The sequence below is a fragment of the Pelodiscus sinensis genome, chromosome 2 (genome assembly GCF_052426305.1).
Source record: "Pelodiscus sinensis isolate ZL-2025 chromosome 2, ASM5242630v1, whole genome shotgun sequence".
In the NCBI taxonomy this organism is placed as follows: domain Eukaryota; kingdom Metazoa; phylum Chordata; order Testudines; family Trionychidae; genus Pelodiscus; species Pelodiscus sinensis.
The window spans coordinates 245,434,078-245,455,796 of NC_143053.1; the positions used below are offsets into that span (position 1 = coordinate 245,434,078).

General features: G+C 41.7%; 1 protein-coding gene across 2 annotated transcripts in view; it reads right to left on the bottom strand.

The window, feature by feature from the left end:
* DPP6 (dipeptidyl peptidase like 6) overlaps positions 1 to 21,719 on the bottom strand; it is a 771,331-nt gene that overhangs the window by 636,900 nt on the left and 112,712 nt on the right. The window contains exon 1 of one of the 2 annotated variants that reach the window (XM_075922771.2): positions 18,740 to 19,936. The exons of the other annotated variant lie outside the window; for it this stretch is intronic. Within the exon in view, the coding sequence (XP_075778886.1) occupies positions 18,740 to 18,937 (198 nt within the window). The 5' untranslated portion in view covers positions 18,938 to 19,936. Of the gene's footprint in view, positions 1 to 18,739; positions 19,937 to 21,719 lie in introns of those variants that run through there. 2 annotated transcript variants of the gene reach the window in all.

Below are 21,719 nucleotides of genomic sequence, written 5' to 3' on the forward strand. Positions count from 1 at the left end.
GCAGCAGCCCCTGTCCATGGTGGGTCTGAGCTGATAAAAGGCAGTAATGCAGGGGAGGGGAACAGGTGGCACTGCGGAGCTTTTAAGGTGGCTCCGCCCAGCACTGGTTCCTGCCAGTTCCCCTTCCGCCGTTGCCTCCATAGGAGGCAGTGGGGTGGGAAGGTGGGTTTGCAGAGCCGGCTCACGTGGGGAACCTGCTTAAAAGCTGGCTTCCTCTGCATATTGGCTCCTGCCTGCCCCCCTCAATTTCTGCGCTGTTGCCTTTCTATCAGAGGCAGCAGCATGGGGATAGGAGGGGGCAAGCGGATCCGGTGTTTGCAGGGAGCCAGCTTTTAAGTCAACTCACAGGCACTGGCTCCTGCTCCCCACCCTCACTTGCTGCCTCTGACAGAGAGGCAGCGGGGCTGGAGGGAGGGAAGAGTGCATTTAGTAGACAAGATTAACTGATAAGCCCAAGCTTATTGGTTAACCATGTCATTGTCTACATCAGCGTTTCTCAACCAGTGGTAGGAGTGCCCTGAGGGGTGCTTGAGAGAAGTCTGGGGGGGGGAGGGGTACGTCAACAAAACTGAAATTTGGAGAAAACTGAATCTTTGTTTTAAGTTTTACAGCACTTTATTATTTTTGTACTTTTTACACCCAAAAATTTCATCACCCGCCCAGCTACGATTAAGTTCTTTAAACAAATGTGTTGCAATGGTAGAAAAAAAATGTGTGTGTCTGAAAACTAGGTACTGGGGGGTACTCATAATTTTTTTTTTTTAAAAAGTGGTACTTTATAAAAAAAAGGTTGAGAAACACTGGTCTACATGTTGACATCAGTGTTTCCTCTAAACTGGGCCAGAGCACAGCTTCACAGGTAATTAATCAGCCCCGCCCAGTCTGTCAGCTCCAGAGCGCTGAGCCTCTGACTGGGTGGAGCTGATTAATCACCTGTGAAGCTGTGCTGTGGCGCAGTTTAGAGGGAACAATGGCTGACATCCATACCTATCTCCTGACCTGTGCAGAAGACAGGCTCTTTCTCTTCCCTATCCTGGCTGGGGCTGCTGTGTTTTAATGTCACATCGCCCTCTCGTGGGCAGAAGGGGAACTGCAGCAACTTTTCATTAGAAGCTATTTTGTAAAATAAAATAAAATATGCACAGGAGTGCAGTTGCACAGAACTCCCTTGAGAGTAAATACCCTTTATGAATGAATGAGCTGTAGGTTGAGCACTGCTCTTTGGTATGTCATTTACTGAGATACAAGCACCTTGTGTGGGGATCACTATTGAAGATGCTCCCTCTCCCCCCTCAGACAACAGACAATGCTTGAATCCTGCTGAGAACGACACAAAGGGCAATCAACTACTCTAAGTAATACTAAAATAATAGTAAACTTAACCTAAGATATTACTAACTGCTACCCCCAAGGACATGTTCTCTGAAACAAGACCAAAAACGCATGGTGAAAAAAATGCCATCCAGCACTTTGACTTGAGCCACAGGCTATGAGGAAGAAGAATGGGAGGTTGGAGCATCACATCCTCCCACAGGACTGCTACCTCTACGGGTATTGGTAAGCAAAGTGTTCCAGCTCTGGTGCACAGGACACACACACCCCTAAGTATAATACATGGTTGCATGTACTCAAAGAAGAAAATGTACTTAATATTATGGATTTTTTTTACATTGAATCTCTCAAAAATCGAAGTCCTGGAAGCACCATGAATGAACATGGCCAAATAGTCTTGAAAAGCCAAGGATTTGTGCAGGGTTGAATTTGGTCCAAGCTGCCTTTCTTACCCCCACTAAAACTTTATGAATTTTTAAAGCCTATCTAATAATGACTGAGGCTTCTTTGAAAAGATATTTGCCCTGTTAATTAAAGATCAAATTCCCCCATTCTGAAGCCTGTCCTACATTTCGTGGCTAGAGACAGAGTCTTCCCTATTGGCTGCACCACCTGCTATTAAATACTGATGGAACTGCCACCTTACAGATTTGGATAAAAAGACTATAGAATGTGGAGGCATAATAGGGAAAAAGGTTGAGGCTGTTTGGACAGAACGGTCTGGTGCCTCATCCCAGATGGGCACCTGAAAGATGGAAAAATGTTCTTCACTCCCAAAATTCATAGGAAGCATCTATGTCCCAGAATATTATCCTTCTTTTATAAGAGATCCCCTACTCTTACATATAGTAAGCTTACTTGCCCCTCAGAAGACATGCATAATTCCAGTGAGCATCCTTGGAGGTTACACATATATTGAGATTGGAGTGGGCTCTTGAGATTTTTCAGGACATATCAAGCATTCTCAATTTGTTTGCGATATACAGATGACAAGCACTTTTTAAGTGATAAGTGTGCTAGATTCATATTGAGGGCCCGATCCAAAGCTCACGGATGTCAATGGGAAGGCTCCCACTCACTTCACTGGGCTTTGGATGAGGCCTTTAGCAATCCATTCCACTAAAAGCAGCAGCCAAGATTATAGCACAATTTTCTTGACATACTTCCTCATTCAAGAATCACTGATGTAAGGACATTATAATCAGTTTGGTTTACCTGATGGCTTGCTGCTGCAGGTGGGTTTCTTAGCTACAACTTAACTGAATACTTAGAAAGCAAAATAAACCAAAACTGATCTTCTTACTCTGCCTTGATTTTAAATGTTGTTTGAAGGTACAGGAAAGGTTTGCTAGCCCATGAAGCAGGCCATTTACCATTCACCACGGCTAAAAGCATTGAGCCTTGTAAAATGTAAATACACTGCAGCAAGCTGTAAAGGCTCTCTTACACATATGCCATTATTTGTTCTTTAATTTAATTTTAACACAAAGCTTTGCATTTTATTAACCTTCCCTACTATTAATAATTACTTTGGCAATCTCCCATTCAATCAATGTTCACAAAGCCTCTTACACAGGCTCCTAAAGACCACTGAATGAGTTCTTTCTCAGAAGCCTCACTGATAATATACATCTGGAGTGCTTTTAATCATTTTACTAAGTTAGGAAATTCTCATCTATTGAACTCCAGTGGACCAAGGAGAAATGTTATGGCTCGTCACCAACTATGATCAGGTGAAAGGAATGCAGAACATTGCTTTCAAATTAAATTATACTTGTTCGGGTTGGAGTGGCACAATCTGTCTTTAACAAAAGAAGAGTCTTTTGTGGAAATTTTAGGGGAAACTCATCTTGCTGATTCACACTGCAGCTTTCTAAATGTTATGCTAAATTGCATAGTTAACAACCTTCTGGTATATTTTCCTAATCCACTGGTATTCCACCATCTTTCCAAAAGCATAGGTTTTCAGAAGCTCATCTTGGTGGAAGCAGGTCTCCTACAGTCTGGGAGGATATAGTAAAAGTGTATTCACTTATTCACTGGAGAGATTTTAACAACTATTTTGGGACACACAATTTGCAATTGATTGAACTATAAAAAGATCAACCACTCCTAACTCTTCTACAAGTACTAATTCAGACTGTAAAATTAATCATTTTGGTTATGCTTTCACCACCTTTGAATTTGCTTTTTGGCAACATTCAGGGCAACTAAGCACTGCTTGAGGACAGGAAGTGATCACCTTAGTTTCCAGCAAGGGAGATTCAGGTTTGATATTAGGAAAAGCTTTTCATCTATAAGGATCGTTAAGTACTGGAATAGGTTACCAAGAGAGAGCAGGGACTCTCTCTTACTGGAGGCTTTTAAAAACCATTTGTATAAACCCCTAGTAGGATTGGCTACGTTATACGTAGTCCTGCCTCAGCACAGGAGGCTGAACTAAATAACTTCTTAAAGTCCCTTCTAGTCTCACATTTCTATGATTCTATAAATGTTCAGAACCATACACAAGAAGGGAATGTTTAAATCACTTTCTGTGAGCATTTTTGCTGGAAATCTGATCTGAGCCAGTGCTGTCAGCAACTCTCCTTGTACCTCAAATTAACAGAGGTGTACAGGAGTGTGCCCAGGGAAATGCAAGAAGGAAGATGACACAACAACATGTATGCCACTCCTCTAAGCTCTGTAGGACACATGGGGAGAACCCAGGCACCGATGCATATGGTAAGGATAGAGGGCTCAAGGAGACTTTTCCTCCCTATACCCCTGCAGAATGTTATTCAGGAACACAAGCACAGCTAGCTCCCTGTTGGTACAGATGTAAGCTACCCCGGAAATTTGGAGAAAACTGAATATTTGTTTTAAGTTTTACAGCGCTTTATTATTTTTGTACATTTTACACCCAAAAATTTCATCATCTGGCTGGCTACGATTAAGTTGTTTAAACAAATGTGTTGCAATGGTAGAAAAAAAAATGTGTGTCTGAAAAGTGTAGGTACTGGGGGTACTTATAATTTTTTTTAAAGGAGGTACTTTATAAAAAAGGTTGAGAAACACTGGTATAGGCTGCCTGCTAGATTCCAAGAGGAATTTTGTCCTTGGCTACTTGCTTAGTGCACAGTGCACAGTTCCCCTACATTCCCCTTCCGGATGTTCCTGGCTGTTAAGTGCTGGAACCTAGCCCTGCATCCCAGAGCTTCTCTGCCCGCTTCCCCCAATTCATGTTCTACTCTTCTTTGGTTGCCTTTTCATGATTCTCTTTCTCCTGATGCTTTCTTCCTCATTGGGCTTCTCTGTGTCTTTTCTTCACCTAGTGATAATTTAAAGAGAGGATGTGGTTTGGAAATTTACATCCTGTGTCGCCATTACTGAACTGGAGCCCTGTCACTCTTGCCCCCCTGGGTGAAATTCACCAAGGCTATGTCTAGACTGCAGGCTTCTTTCAGAAGAACCTTTTTTTGGAAGACATCTTCCAAAAACACTTCTTCCAAAAGAGAGCGTCCACACACAAAAGTGCATCGAAAAAGCGATCTGCTTTTTTGAAAGATAGCATCCACATTGAATGGACGCTATCTCGCATTGTAGCCAGACAGGCTTGTGACATCCATCTTGTAACATCCATCTTTGCTTGCCTGGAAGCATACAGGGCACACAGAGCAGTAAAATCAGCATAGTCTTTGAAGTCTTGACAGGAGGCCCAGATATGCTAGCTCATAGTGACCCTGGATGGCTGTAAACAGAGCTATGCCAATTGTTGACCTTGAGGCTACGAGAACTGCCTTGACTTGCACCTATATTGATACGAACACACACTTGTCCGCGGGGGGAGGAATCTCCCGCCCAGTAAAGAATGTCCAGTACTCACAATTTAGTTCTCTCTCTTGCAAGTGTAAATTAAGTTGAAACTCCCTTGTAAGAACTGTCTTCACAAAGACGGACCAACACAATTTGGCATCTTAGATAAGAAAGAGGATACGGGCCCCTATGGGTATAAAGATGGGTCCAGCAGCACACTTACTCTGAGTGTCAATCTACCATCTATCTGCTGGTCGGGTTAGGTGATTGGCCTCCCGAGGTTCCACGGGGACACCCACCTCGTATTCGTCTTTCCTAGGAATTGAGGGACCGGCCCTGGCTTGATACGCTGGAGTCGAGAGGCACAGAAGGTGGTAAAAATTGTACCTGTATGTGTCTTTTGTCTTATGTGTGCACATAGACTTAGAGCTCTTTAAAGATTAAGCTGTCACTTGGTACCATTATTTCTATTTTCTATTTTTATTTTCTTTGTAACCATTTTTAAGATCTATATTTGCTAGCAGTTAAGAAATAGAGCAATACCCATTGTAACCATATGATTTATAAGCTTCTTTAATAAACCTGTAACTGTTTAAGCTTTAACCTGACTCCTTCAGTTGCTGTAACAGAACCAAGCACAATTTAAAAGAACTTCAGCCAGTCATAGGGAGCAGACGCAGGCAGAGCTGGGCATTTGAATCATGTCGCCTCCAGAGGACAGATCTGTGGGGCGCCTGTCAGCCTTTCCTAGGCTGCCCGCTGTGAAAGGGACTGTGTGCCCTCGCAGTTAAAGTCTCAGGTGTAATAAGCTCTCCTGCAAAAACTCTGGGGCGTCTGTCGGCCTGTTGGCTGCCCGCTGCGAAGGGACCCCGGTCCTAGCCGTCAAAGACACGGATGTAAAACTTCTCGGGGCGCCCGTCAGCCTTCCCTAAGCTGCCCGCTGCGACGGGACCTTGTGTCCCAGCAGTTGAAGACTCGGGTGTAACACACACACACACACTCTACCCTGACCATCAGCTGACATGCATTTAAGCTGTGATTAATATAGACAGAGTGGCCACCAAGGCACCTGTACTTTTTCCTCTTCTTTCGAAAGAACTCCTTCTCCCCATCTACACGCCTTTTTCTGAAAGAGCTCTTTTGGAAAATGGCTTCTTCTTCATAGAAAGAGGTTTACCAATGCCAAACCAACCTGATCTCCTTTTTTGAGAAAGTAACAGATTTTTTAGATAAAGGAAATGCAGTGGATCCAATCTACCTCGACTTTAGTAAGGCATTTGATACAGTACCACATGGGGAATTATTGGTTAAATTGGAAAAGATAGGGATTAATATGAAAGTTGAGAGGTGGATAAGCAACTGGTTAAAGGGGAGACTACAGCGGGTCATATTGAAAGGTGAACTGTCAGGTTGGAGGAAGGTTACTAGCGGAGTTCCTCAGGGATCAGTTTTGGGGCCAATTTTATTTAATCTTTTTATTGCTGATCTTGGCACCAAAAGTGGAAGTGTCCTAATAAAATTTGCAGATGACACAAAGTTGGGAAATATTGCCAATTCAGAAAAGGATCGGGATATCATACAGGAAGATCTGGATGATCTTGTAAATTGGAGTGATAGCAATAGGATGAAATTTAATAGTGAGAAGTGTAAGCTTATGCATTTAGGGATTAATAACAAGAATTTTAGTTATAAGCTGGGGACACATCAGTTGGAAGTAACGGAGGAGGAGAAGGACCTCGGAGTCCTGGTTGATTATAGAATGACTATGAGCCGCCATTGTGACATGGCCGTGAAAAAGGCTAATACGATCTTGGGATGTATTAGGCGAGGTATTTCCAGTAGGGATAAGGAGGTGTTAGTGCCATTATACAAGGCACTGGTGAGACCCCATTTGGAATACTGTGTGCAGTTCTGGTCTCCCATGTTTAAGAAGGATGAATTCAAACTGGAACAGGTACAAAGAAGGGCCACTAGGATGATCCGAGGAATGGAAAACCTGTCTTATGAAAGGAGACTCAAGGAGCTTGGCTTGTTTACTTTAACCAAAAGAAGGCTGAGGGGGGACATGATTGCACTTTTTAAATATATTAGAGGGATATATACCAGGGAGGGAGAGGAATTATTTAAGTTTAATACCAATGTGGACACAAGAACAAATGGATATAAGCTGGCTAGTAGGAAGTTTAGACTTGAGATTAGACGAAGGTTTCTAACCATTAGAGGAGTGAAGTTCTGGAACGGCCTTCCAAGGAAAGTAGTGGGGGCAAAAGATCTATCTGGTTTCAAGAATAAACTAGATGGGTTTATGAAGGGGATGGTTTGATGAGATAACATGATCTTGGTAACTAATTGACCATTCATTATCAGTAGGAAATAGGTCAATGGAGGGATGATAGGAGTTACTATAGAGAACTTTCTGGGTGTCTGGCTGATGAGTCTTGCCCGCATGCTCAGGGTTTAGCTGATCGCCATATTTGGGGTCGGGAAGGAATTTTCCTCCAGGGTAGATTGGCAGAGGCCCTGGAGGTTTTTCGCCTTCTTCTGTAGCATGGGGTACAGATCACAGCTGGAGGATTCTCTGCATCTTGGGGTCTTCAAAGTATTTGAAGGCTTCAATATCTGAGATATAGGTGAGAGGATTATTCTAGGAGGGGTGGGTGAGATTCTGTGGCCTGCACTGTGCAGGGGGTCAGACTAGATGATCATAATGGTCCCTTCTGACCTTAGAGTCTATGAGTCTATTTACTTTCAGAAGAATGCGATTGCAGTGTGGATGTAGGTTTTGTCAGACAAATCTCTATAGTGTAGACATACCCCAAGATATTAGGGGCCTGGCACAAGGCTTTCTGCACCTTTTAGTGCAAGTCTTGAATTGCATCACATAGGCATGGGTCATGGACACAGCAGCCAAGCAAGAGTCCCTGCATGCTGTTGAGGGGGCCTATAGATGGTAATGGACCTCAGTACACAAACAGATGTATTTATATGGCTGCCTTCCCAACACTATTAAAGTGCCCAAGGCTAGTCCTGAATGTAGATTGGCCAAGAGGTCACTAAATCTGAGTTTAACATAGCCCAAGGGTCCACATGATGCCAAACACCTGCCACTAAATTGGGAACAGGTGAGATGAGACTTTGTTGCAGCACTGCAATCTGGATCTGGCTTGGAAGCGTAGATTCCACCTTTCCTTCTTCTCCCATGAAACCCTCATACAAAGCCCAAAGAGCTGAGCTATGTGTGGCCAGGCTTTCACCTGCTGGGTGCACCTACAAGGCAATGAAACACTTGTTGCTTGCCCATGTCAGCTGACAACTGACAGTATAGACATTTGGGCTTGGGCTGGGTTCTGGAGTCCTGTGAGGGGAAGGGTTCCTGAGCCCAAATATCTACACTGCCATTTTATAGCCCCCCAAACCCAACCTGACTCAGTTGACACCGGCCAGCCCTGGCTATTTTGATGCAGTATAGACATTCCTTGAAGTGCTCATCTTGGAAAAACACAGTCGTGGCATGGTAAATGATTTTTTTTTCCAGTGGGCACATCCAGGTTGTGTACACAGACTATAACCAAACAATGAAACTGTTCAAAGAAAAATGTTTTTTAGAAGTTTACAAATGCACTAAAATAGCCAAAAATACAAACACTACTGAAAACAAGTAACAACAGAGACTGAAAACCCGAAACTCCTAAAACACTTTCTACGAAAGGACCCCAACATACCAGCCACCTCTTCCATATTCCCATTTCTTTTCTCCTTGATCTCTTCTCATGATTTTAGCACATGACTTTTAACCCAGGCAACACTTCCATCTCCCAGCAGCCTGAAATATGTTTACACTCCCCAGGATTAACCTTGTCATTACACCACATTAACTCATATTTCCATCTCCGTCAACTTGCAGCATGTTCTCACAGCCAACAAGCCACTTGCTTTTATATGACACATCCCACTTTAGCAGTCAAAGTACAAACAATGTGATAACTACTCATCGAGCATCATGTATATTCTTATTATCTGTTACATTATGCTTACCTAATTGCATGCACTTTGGCTCCGTCTGACATTTTCAAAGCTACAGATGCTTATTAGTCTTTCTTAAGCTAGAAGAACATGTGCATTATAGTGATTATCCACTCATGGAACTGCATGTGACATGCTTCAATGACTGAAAGACCTTTAACCTACCACAAGCAAGACACAATCATAGTTTGGGAATTAGTGATTCTCTGGCAAGCATTGCTTGGTCCAGAATGGGTGACTGGGCCACAATATCAATAGGAAAATATCTTCTATTTCTATAGATCCTTCTCATCCCAGAGGATACCATAGCACTTTGTAATTAAATATACAAAAGTTACTTCATCATGCCACTGAAGTGCAGACACTTTAATTGTGGAGCACCACCTAAAGGTCACATCTGAGATGTAAGCCCTATTGTGCAAGCTGCTATGAGGCTCGGAGTGCCTTTCCCAGACCTGGAGAAGAAGAGCTCAATGTGAGTTAGATAGCTTGTCTGCCTCAAAAACGGAGCCTGGTCCAATAAAACCTATTACCTCACGCATACTAGACCATACTGCATTCCTTACCATACCACTCTGTAAGTGACAGCCTATAACATATAAACTTAGCATTTTGAGTAAAATCACCTGATAACTAGTATAGCAGTCCTAGCAGAGCAGAATTTCACAAGGTATCTGAAATGGATCAGGTTATTGTGGCTTTAAACCATTGGCTATGTCAGTCTTCATTAATTGCAATGATTGCAATGAATCACTGTATGTGTTTTGACAAGTATTGTTTACCCTGTGGTTTGCAGGTGAATGAAACAGCTGTTTCAGCAAAGACTGTATTATTAGAGATGTAATTGTGAAGCATTATAACACCCTTTAGAATTCTCTTCAGGTGCCCCTTTTGTATCTAGGATTACAAATGCCTGAGCAATAGATACTGTGTTATCTGTATAAAAAAGAGAGAATGTGGGACTGTATCAATAATGCTTTTGTACTCACTAGAGCAAACAAAACATGGTTCACCATAGGCCATTTATGGTTCTATAGAAACATCATTGTGGCTTTTTAAGGCATTCCTATCTGCACTTTAAATAGATGTCTGGTCTGTGTCCTCTTTCTTTTTTTGTAGCTAATGGAAGTAGGAAAAAAGCAAGTAATTTTATTATTGAATCTGTCTCTACTGTAACATTAGGAGAGATTTAGCAACAAATAGCAATCAAATTAAGATGGACTAACTCAAAGGACTGTCCTGGGGTTAGAACCCATTTTAATAATAAATAAGTAATAGCAAATGGATTTATGTATTAAGTGCACACAAATGAATGTCTGCAGCATAACAAGAGTTAAAGTTTCAAAGCATTTTTCCATTGGCTCCTTCCCATTTCACGCACCTCTGCATTTTTAAAATATTCAGATTTTGAAAGGCAATGTTCATGGTTTGGTGCCAGGGTGGGGCTGAAATTTCTTGAAAAGTTGGAATACCATGAAATACAATACAAAAGACAGGACTATGCAGCACTTTAAAGATTAACAAGATGGTTTATTAGGTGATGAGCTTTTGTGGGCCAGACCCACTTCCTCAGATCAAACTGTAGAAGAAAATTGGAGTCTGGCCCACGAAAGCTCATCACTTAATAAACCATCTTGTTAGTCTTTAAAGTGCTGCATAGTCCTGTCTTTTGTTTCAGCAAGACCAGACTAACATGGCTACATCTCTATTACTATGAAATAGAATGAAAGTGTTAATAGGTACAAAATTGTACAGTACAATCTGAGAAGGAATTAATGGGAGTGACTGGATTACATTTGTTCTGTGCTTCTCATGCTGAGGGAATGTCTCTGCGCTCCACCACTTTGATGCCCATGAAGTAGCTGGGCACATTCTGTCCTCCATCCCCAAATGGTTAATTTTGTTTGTTGGCTTGCAAGCACTTTGCGGCAAGAACTTTTTAAAATTATTTATTTACTAGCAGATTTACCCAATATTGCTCGGGTCCTTAACTCTTTTTTTTTAGCTTAAAAGGAAAACATACATGCTTTATCAAAATGAATGTATTTTTTCAAAAAATTGTATTATGGCATTAATTTTAATAATTTTTAAAATGGAAATTCCATCAAGTAGATTTTTTCTTCAGCCCTATAAACTCTTTTTTCATTATGTTTTAACAAAAAAAAGGATCTAATTAATGAGGTTTTCATTAACATTGTCTTCTAGTTTTAAAACGTTAAGCATTGGTTTAGCTTTGCCAAAACAGAACACTACTCCAAATTTCTCTTCTTTATCTCTTTTCTGTAAGGTTTATTGAGAAGCAATCCTATTCCAAGTTCATCCAACTTTTCTGGCTCGTCTTGGTTTGGTCTTTTTCAATATTTGCTCAGTTATGTTAATTTTGAGGACTGTACTTGATTTGGTGATTCTATATCTTTTCTGTTTGGTTTTATGAGAAGCAATCCCATTGCAAGCACATCCCATTTTCCTGGCACAACCAAATCCTTATCTTGATTTAAATGATAAAAGAATCTTTATACCAAATTTGGCAATCCAAGCACTTATAATTTAGGAGGAGTACTTGATTAAACAGACAAACTCTCTCTAGCATATTTGTAACCCTTATAGGCTACAGTTGAGATTGGGGCACTATTGTGCTGGATCTCAAAGAGTTTACAATCTAAGTGAAAAAGGCTGACAGAGTAAGAGAAAGTATCATTATCCACATTTTACAAATAGTGAAACTGAGGCACAAAAGGATTACTTGATTTTCCCTTGGTGACATAAGAAGTCTATCGTAGAGTTAGGCACTGAACCCAGATTTCCTGGAATCTTAATCCAGCAATGTTCGCTGCCTGACCTTCCTCTCTCTTTGTTTCCTCTAGAGTACAGGCAGTCCCTGGGTTACGTACAAGATAGGGACTGTAGGTTTGTTCTTAAGTTGAATTTGTATGTAAGTCGGAACTGGTACATATTGTAGGGGAAACTCTAGCCAAACATTTCTCCAGAGCTCAGTTTTATTCTCCCACACCTCACTTCCCTCAGTCCTTTATTCTCAAGCTGAGGTGTCTGCTGAGAAAAGCCGCTCCGCATCTCTCTGGTCTGCTGGGGGAGGGGGGAGGAGGAGGCACTAGCTTCGCGTCTCCCTGGTCTGCTGGGGGGAAGCAGCTAGTGCGGGGTTGCCTCACCTCACCCCGTTTGTAAGTAGGGATCCGATATAAGTCGGATCCATGTAACCCGGGGACTGCCTGTATAAGAAACTTTTAAAAGTAGCGAACAGTTTTTCTTAGCATAGATCATGAATTTCTCTGTCACTCTTCCTGTGCTTTAAAATGGCTCAACCATTTTAGAAGAAAATTTGAAAATATAGTTAGTCCCTAAAAGAGCATGTCAGCATAAAACCTTCAGAAAATCATAAGCAACAAAAAAGACCCTCAATAAATAGGCAAAGTGGATAGGTAATATATTTAATTGGACCATCTTCAGCTAGTGAGAGAGACAAGTTTTTGGGCTTATACAGAGCAGTTAAGAAAATTAGCCCTTAATATACAGAATCACACAGATGACCTTTACACATAGAAGTGGGTATACGAACAAATGGTTCATGCCTTGCTACAAAAAAAGAGGCTATGTTAAGTGATTTATGGCAAAATACTCAATAAGAGATGCTGCCACTCCTTGGCCACAGTGTGGAAATCCATATGTAGAGCTGCATTCTGCCATCACAACCTGCAGGCCATACATAGGCAAGCAAAAAAAAAAGTTGAAATCATTGGGCTCGAAGGGGATCTTTGCTAGGAGACAGACTGAAGAATCAACTCTTAAAGTGCATTTATACATATGATTCAGCTCCTGCAGATTGTATTTCTTTAGCGCTCCAGGAGAGTTTTCCAAACCTTTCTTGAAGCTCTGAGAATCCACCCTTCCCTCCCCTGTTTCTTGCCTTTAACTGGATTCATGACAATGGAGAATTGTATACAGCTTCATCTGGAGCCCACTGGCATCCTTCTTTTGGTCTGCTGGCAGGTTCCAAAGCAATACAAAACATTTCCTCCTGGGACTCTGTACCTTCCCTTCACACTCATCCCAGCCCCTGCCAGGTCAGGAGAAGGATCTGAGCTGAGTACTCTAGGGTGGTGAGATCCAAGTTATTGTGCGTTTTACTACCACTAGATGAGTCAAACTCTTTGCATAGTTATTCTTGCATGTTAAAATATATTCTACCTAGCAAATTTTTCATACATGCATAATACATCAAGGGCCTGATCACTGTTAGAAAGACTTGTAGAATGGGAAGGTTAATTTTAAACCAGCAACAAAAATCACGAAGCCATCAAAATCCAAATATAACAATTGATAAAGCAATGCATTTAAAGCTCCTACTGAAGTACGTTTAAATTATCCAGTGTTAAGTTACATAATTAAATATATAATTGACTCATATTCAGACAGATTAGACAGATTAACTTTATGAATATATTATTATTACTCTTCATAGAGCTAAACTGTGTTTTAATAATTTTCAAGAGCTGCACTGAACAAATCAATAGGGACCTAATTCTACTTCACTTGAACTTAGTGGCCTCATTCCCATACAGGCTGCAGGGTAACTGCATCCAACAATCCTAGAACTTACCAAGAATAAGCTGCTGGTGAGACCATTACAAGGCATCAGATAGTGCAGAAAGAAAACTGTTGATCTGATCTATATACAGATTTTTGGAAGCCATATGGACTTCACTATATACTGATTTATGACTACTCCAAAATACATAAAAAAATTAAAAAATCATCTATTTGGAAAAGACAAACATTTCTGATATTTGAGTTGTTCTGCACTTTGATACTCTCTTCTAGGAAGCAATAGCTTTTCCAACTGTACAACTATGGATTGAAAATTAATAATTGTATGGAATGTGTTAACAAATCTTACAGATTAGATTTTTTGAGGGGTTGTAATATTTATAATATTGTTCAGACAACACGAACAATATTAAAATATGTAACGTTAGGTTTACTTTTCAAACCAGCAATCTCATGTCTTTGCTTCTTACAATTAAAATGATCATTTCTATACAATATTCCCAGAATGAATTATCAATATGGAAAATTATAAAACTATAATATAACAGAAGTTCCTCCTTTTTAAAATTAGCCTCAATTTATAGTTAGGCAAATATTTAAAATACAACTGAATGAAAAGTATTCCAGATTTTAAAGTAAAAATGAGAGCTACTTCTTTTTGGTCCAATTCTTTACTCAAGTAAAAAATGCCATTCAGTCAATAGGAGTTTTACCCGAAGAAGGAATGAAAAAGGAATGCAGCATTTGACTATTTATACAGAAAATCTATATGACACTTCAGTAGAATGCTTTAACACATAATTTATCATTGGGAATTTAATTTTAAATGGATTACTGTGGTTATCATTTTAATAGTCAATGTCTTATGAAATAGATCAATATTCTGTATTACAGAGAAGTGCTCAATTTCTTATGCACTTGATTAATGCATTGTTATCATCACAGTAATTAAAAGGAACAAGGTTATACACAATCATCATGTATATCTTACTCAGCAGCTCCTGGCAGTTGCCTACAAAAATTAAACTCATTAATCACTATGACGCCAAAGAAAAGTAAGCTTGGAGAAAATGAAAAAGCTCTATTTTATGTGTTTGTGTGTGTGTGGGGGGGGGGGATTTCTAAAGCTAGCATCGAGAAAGATCTTCTTTTTATATGATAATATAAAAAGCAAGAGTCTCATAGTGGAAAAAAAGGTGATTATATTTCCAAAACATAAATTAATACTCTGTATTTTAACACTCTGGATTTTCTTTGCATTCTTCACAGGTACCGTACCATATTCCAATACATTAATTTAAAAAGGCATATTTATAGCAAAACTGTTATGTCATCTGGGTTATGTTTACATGACCACTCGTTTTGCTGCTTTAATAATTGACCCCAATTCAGTACGTCTATTGAAACTATTGAGAAATTGACTTGTGCAAAGAGAACTGAATCAAGGACATAATTTAGAATGATATAACTGTATAATAAAAACAAGTACAAATGTCAAAAACATATCAGTATTTTACACATGTTCTCTGGATGCCCCAAATCACTCAACATTTGATTGACTGATTGATTGATTGATGTGCAGAACTAGCTACCAGAATGAAATACTGTGAAATTTAGATGCCAAAATACCAATTTCATCCAGGCAACTGGTTTATCTCATTTATAAAACTTCAGATTTAATCATGAAACTCAACTCACTCTTATCAGCTACTTCATGGTGGGATGGGGAGTTTTAACTTTAACTCTGAAATTTTTCATTTTTAATTTTGTTGGTACACAACAGACTCTTTGCATTGCTTTAATACAGGTTTTTGATTCTCATTTTAATCACATGCAAGTTCCCTCTAGTACTGAAAGTAATACATTGGAAAGGGGAAATATTGCATATAAATAACAGCATAGATTGGAGAGGCCAGAACCCTGTCTTCATCTCCGACTTGCCTTGTATAGCACTGGGAAATGTATTAACATGTAAGAAATACTTGAGAATAATTGACCCCTCAAAATAAATCCATGATGCCGAAAGCAGAATAAACATCTTTAAGATATTAAAATACTCATGATCATTATTTTTAAATCCTCTCAACCTAGCTGATTATTATTCACACTGTAAAACAATTCAGTAGTTTTTAAAAAGAAATCTTAGTTTTATTTTTAGTTGAAGTATAACACACACACGCACACACAGCTTTTTTTAAAAATTTCCCACCTCTGACTTAAAAACTGTTTACCAAATTAATCTGAAATTTGGAAAAGAAAAAAATCCTCTACTGAGAAAAACAGCTTCAATGTTCAGTTTCAGCCTCAGTGTGAAATTGACATTAGAGATTTAATTCTCTCAAAAGGGGCTTAATGTGCAATCACTGACAGACTGCCCCAACTGCAAACAGCACTAGCATATGCCACTACAATTCAACAAAACTGCCAGCACTCAGTATTTTCTCTCTTTAGTGTAAATGGATTCTGCACATGTACATCACCAAATCACACAATCATTGCACTTCATTCACCCGGTTTTGTCCTTGTGCCTGCCTCACATTTTGTTTTCCCGTTAGGGATTTTATGCCAAAAGCTGCATCATTTGGTCCTGCAAAAGGCTTATTGTCACTGTCGTCCAAGACATTCATCAGCTAGTTCGGCTGCAAAAAGAAAAAAAATCGTTCTCTTTACTGAGAATGTTCAATAGCCAAGGTCAGAAATCCGACTGGTGTCTCTCTGAACACACTTCATAGGCTGACAACAAAGACAACACAGCAATAAAGCCACCAGCTTCCGTTTGATTTGCTCAGTGCAAAGCGAGAGAGAGAGAGAGAGAGAGAGAGAGAGAGTAATTTCCTGGCACAGTTGAATCACTTCAGCACCTGGGACAGCTCACAAAGTCACATCTCCCAAGAGCGAATGGGGAAAAATGGAGGGAAATAAAGCATAATTTGTTCCTCTACTTTTTGGAGAAAATATGCATTTTCAAACTCCATTTTACCACCATAAGAGTGTCTCATTATTCCTTCCCTTAGCACAATTGGTTTTAAAAAAATTAATGATTTACCATACAGATCGAACCAAACCAAGGGTTATTACCTCTACTGTGTGACTACTTGGAATTCCTAGCGCAAGCAGAGTCAGACATATCCACTGTATATTTCTACAATAGTTACTTTAAAGGCAAATTTCATTACTCCCTTTCTGGTTTCATCTTAACCTTAACTAGCTAAATGACACTCTAGAGAAATGTATGTGAAGCTTGTGAATCAATTACATTTGCATTTGCATTGCAGTCCCCACGCTTTAATTCCCGGGTGCACTTCGGCAATAAAATAAAATAAATGCACTTGCCGTCTAGCAATGTAGTTCTGGAATTGATCTGCACTGTTTGTGTACGCTCAGAATCTCTATTTGCCCCCCGCTTAGAAGGAAAAAGCCTTTGCAATGCAGATTTGTTATACAGATCACTCTTCTAATGAGTCTAACTTTGGAAGAGAGGGTTTGTTTGGTTGTTCAGAGCAGTGTCAGCAAAAATCATCTGCACATGTTAAATTCCCTTTGTTTCTCGGCTCAACGCTTTTGATTATCAGACAAACAGTCTCAGACATCTGTCGTATTGAAAACCAAAAAAGATACGCTCCAAGCTAAATAAAAAAAAAATCCAGTGGAGAAAAATATACCGGAGACCAATAACAGACAGAAGCAACTTCGCTTTCTCGTAGCGACACCTAGAGGCCAACATGCTGAAATTTCGGCACATTTCCGCTACAGGGTCATAACAGAAAGCCCTCAAGAGATACCGTTTCAGAATTAAAGGGTTTAAAATCACCACTTTTAAATAAGTGTCCGGAGTTTCAGTTTGTGCAGGTCACTTTACTTTAGGCGTTCCCTCACCCCCCGGAAACGCCTGTCGTGTTTATCCCACCAGTCACTGAGAAAAGTTAACTCCTCTTCCTGAGCGAACTTATTGGCCCTGGGAAGCAACAGAATGAAAAGTCTGCCGGGGGAGTTGAGACCAACTTTCCTCTCCGCTAGAAAAAACTTAACCCGCTTTCCCTGTACAAAAGGTTGAGGGTTTTTTTATGGAAGGGGAAAAAAAAACAGGGCAAAACCAAAATCCCAAAACTCTCTTCGCTACAGTACTTCTCTCAACAGAGATTTCAGGGATTCAGACATAAAATTACAGTCTCAGCAGTTACTAATAAGGGATAATTATCAGTGATTTCTATAATTAAAACTGGTCACAGCTCCAAATCTACCTTCGGGGGAAAACAGCAATATAATTATTCCAGACTGCAGCTATTTCCTCCCTTACGCTTTTACACACGTACCCTATCCACAGCAAGGCTGAACTAATGATGGGGAACTATTTGATGGATTGCATAGACCTTCTCACCCTCCGCCCCCTTTCTAAATCTGCCCCCAAGAAATAATGAGGAACAATCGATCCTAGGTGATTTAACTCTTTCCCTCCACGAGTCCCAGCGGCAAGCCAGTGGGGCCTGGATGAGTCATTTGTTTCTAAGGCAATATGCAAATGCAAGGCATTGAAACCGCTGCTCCCCGCCGCAGCAGGGGAGGCGCGGCGAGGGAAGTTTGCACTCCGACCAGTTCCCCGGGCCGCGGCTCGTCCTCCCTGGCGCTCACCGGGAGTTTCGAGCAAAACCAAAACAAAAATGGCCGCGCCGGGTGCCAAGTTCTCCCCGGCCGGGCTCTGGAGCTGGGCAGGCGGGGCAAAGCCAGGCTTTTTGCCCCCAGCCATAAAAGTTGTAGCCTCGCTCAGAGGGGACTCGAGGCAGCTTCCCGGGCCGGTTTCCAGGCAGCAGCCACGGCAAGAAGCCCGAGCTTCCAACCCCGACGCGGTGACTCCCAGACAGGGTCCCCGGGACAGCGGGAGCCGGGGGGGCATTAATAAAGCACCGTCTTGCGGGGCGCAGGGGGAGGTAGGGAGGCAGCCAAGCATCCGGGACCTGCCGCCAGACCCCCAGCCGCGCGCGAGAGCCAGACCCCCAGACCCAACCCCAGAGCAGGCTGGGGGGCTTACATCTTCCTCCTCGCCGTCGCCGCGGGGCTGGTACTGGAAGCGGGCTCGGCTCTCCTGTTGCGGCGGACGGGCGGTCTTGCCGGCAGCGCTGTCCTCCTCGGGGCACGGCGCACCCAGAAGGTGACTCGCCTCGGGCGGCGTGGGGAAGGAGCGGGAGGTGTTGATCTTCCCGCTGAATCTCTGGTACAGCGAAGCCATGAAGTCAGTCCGGAGAGGGGCGGGGGGCAAGAGACACGCGTGGGGAGCGGGGGGTTACAGCGCGCGACACACAGGGGAGCTCTTCGCCGCCGCGCATCCGTGGAGCTGGGGTGGAGGGGGGAGCGAGGGAGGCAGCATCTTTATTTCTCCCCGTCCGTCCGTCCTTCCACCACAGCCCGGGAGGGAGGGGGGCTTAAAAACACCAGCAGGCCCCAGGAGTGTTGCACCAGCCGAGCTTGCTGCGAGCCACCCGGAGAAGCAGAACCCCAGCTAATGGCGCCGGAGAGGAGCGGTGCTAAACGGGGCTGGGGTGCAGGGGCAGGCGGCCGAGCCTGCGGTCAGAGCCTCCCCGGGCTGGCCAGGCGGCTCCGAGGTCGCCTGGCAAGAGCGCGAGCGGAGCAGGCTGCGAACTGGGGAGCCTCATTCAAAGCACGTTGCTCTTCTGGGCAGGGAGGGCGGGCTCCGCTCCCGCTGGCTTTTCGGGAAAGAACTTGCAAAGGAGCAACAGACACCTGATCGCAGCCGGGGGCAGGAGGCGGGACCCAGCGGCGCGGAGCTGGGAGCCTGACGAGGTTTCTACGCCTGACAACCCAGCTGGAGTCGCAGCGATGCCCCCTCGCTGGTGCCGAGCCGGCGAGCAAGCCGCTTCCCCACTTTCAGGGCGCTTTGATCTCTGGTGCGGGCAATGAAGCAGCGACCCAGCCTTCCGAAACTAGCCGGGGGTGGGGGGACTTCCCAGCCCCCACCCTCAGCCTCTTCGCGATTTATTTTCTTTTATGAAATCCAGTAAATTGTGCCTCTTACTATTTTTGTATTAATTCATTTTGCTGCATTAAAACGTGCTTCAGCGCCCCTCTGTGGAAAACCACCCGAACTGTGCTCCTAGCCAGAGGAGCCAGATAAACAAATGGGAACTATCGAGCTAAAAACTGCCTAGAGTGGCGGGCGAAAACTGCGAGGGGGGTCTCTCGCTGTAGCCACCCTCGCCCCTTTTCACTTCGAAACAATACGAGCTGGACCTTGTGCGGTGTTAATTTTAAGGCTAAACGGGGCCACTAATTAATGCGCTTTTACAGCTAGTGGAGGAGAAAATGTGCACCTGATTAAAGTGGACACGAGAGAATCTGCAATGGGCGCCCAACATGTTTCCAATGTCATTACTTTAGCAGAGAGGGTTACAATTCATCTTCTCTGAGCATCAGGCTCCTGGGTTTCCATAGCAACGGATGCTTAGGTTTAAGTCGGAGGCCAAGGAGAGAGAAGCCAGAATTGTCATCTCCTTCCCTTCCTTTATCAGAAGTCTTCTCTTTCTTTTTGATGATATCCTAATCCAAGTTAACCAACAACTATTAGACAAACAACACACAACATAAGCTATATCTGTCTGTGCCTACATACAGATCACACAAGCTCTTTAGAAAATCTTTTCCCTCTTTTATAGTTAGAGGGAATAGATTCAATGGGGGAAATTATTCCTTTTTAAACTCTTAGATCTTACTTAACTTTTTATTGATTACATCAATAACTCCACAATCCACTTATTTTTAAATAATGTAAAACCTATAGTGTGAAGAAAAATAAGCAATGTTTCAATTAACCTGCTTTTCTCTGTTAAAATACCATTTAATCATCAATCACTTCATACCCAACCAATTTTCATGCACTTTTTTTATGTCTTCAAAGTCAGACATGGAAAGTCATAACATTTAGATGAAAAGGAACCCTTAGCTCATCAGGAGGGGAGAGAAAAACACATGCGGTGCTTCCTTCCTGACTGCACTTGAAAGAAAAAAAATAATCATGTTGATCTTCAGAACTTAGATCCTGACATTTAATTAAAACTGAAGCTGAACTCATGACTCTTGGAAGTAAAAGTCTTGTTATGCATTGTACCACAATTACCTAAATGTAACCAATACAACTTTCTATAGGTCAGTGGTCTTCTTGGTTGATTCATGGTTCTGTCACCAGTGAACTGAAAATTAGTCCAGAGTCCTTGTGAATTTCCTCATTTAAATCTCATTATGATCACTGAAAAATTGCATTGACAAGTCAGTAAACTCTTCTGAGATTTTATGACTAATTGGAACTATTAGCAACAACCACCAATGAAAAAGGGTATAAAAGGAAAAAAATAGTTGTTGTTGTTTTAAATGAGCATAAAGGAAGCATCAAATTCAACAATAACAAAGCAAAAATTGCACCAAAATCATGAATGATTGCATAAAAGTGAGAAAAATAATTGATGACACAGGAAAAAAGAACATACATCTGGTCTCATCCACAGTTTAAAGGGGAAAGTTTAACATCCCTGAACAGCTCATATAATTTCAATAGCTTTCTAGTATTCTTAAAATTCTTGATAATTGAAATTTCATGTGTTCAAATTTGGACTGTATGTGTGGTACATATGTGTGTTTGAACATACACATAAAACACTGCATTAAAAGAGCATTCCGACTGCAAAGTCAAATACTCTAAAATTAGGAAATACCAAAATTAATTCCTGATCCTGTACTTCTTATGTGCAGATGAATTTCCAACCCTCTGTGGAACACCACCATCTTCCAAGGGTTCTATTTAGAGCAGGGATGTTTGCCAATGCACAAGAAGTCTCAGGATTTGGATGTACAGCTGCCTTTGTAACCTAACATAAGCCCTCTTGTGCATATACATTATGATTAGGTTTGGAAGGATTAGATTTTTATCAGTAAATGTCAATATACATTGACTTCACTATACCCCTACAAACCAACAAAAATGTTTCCATCAACACTAACTG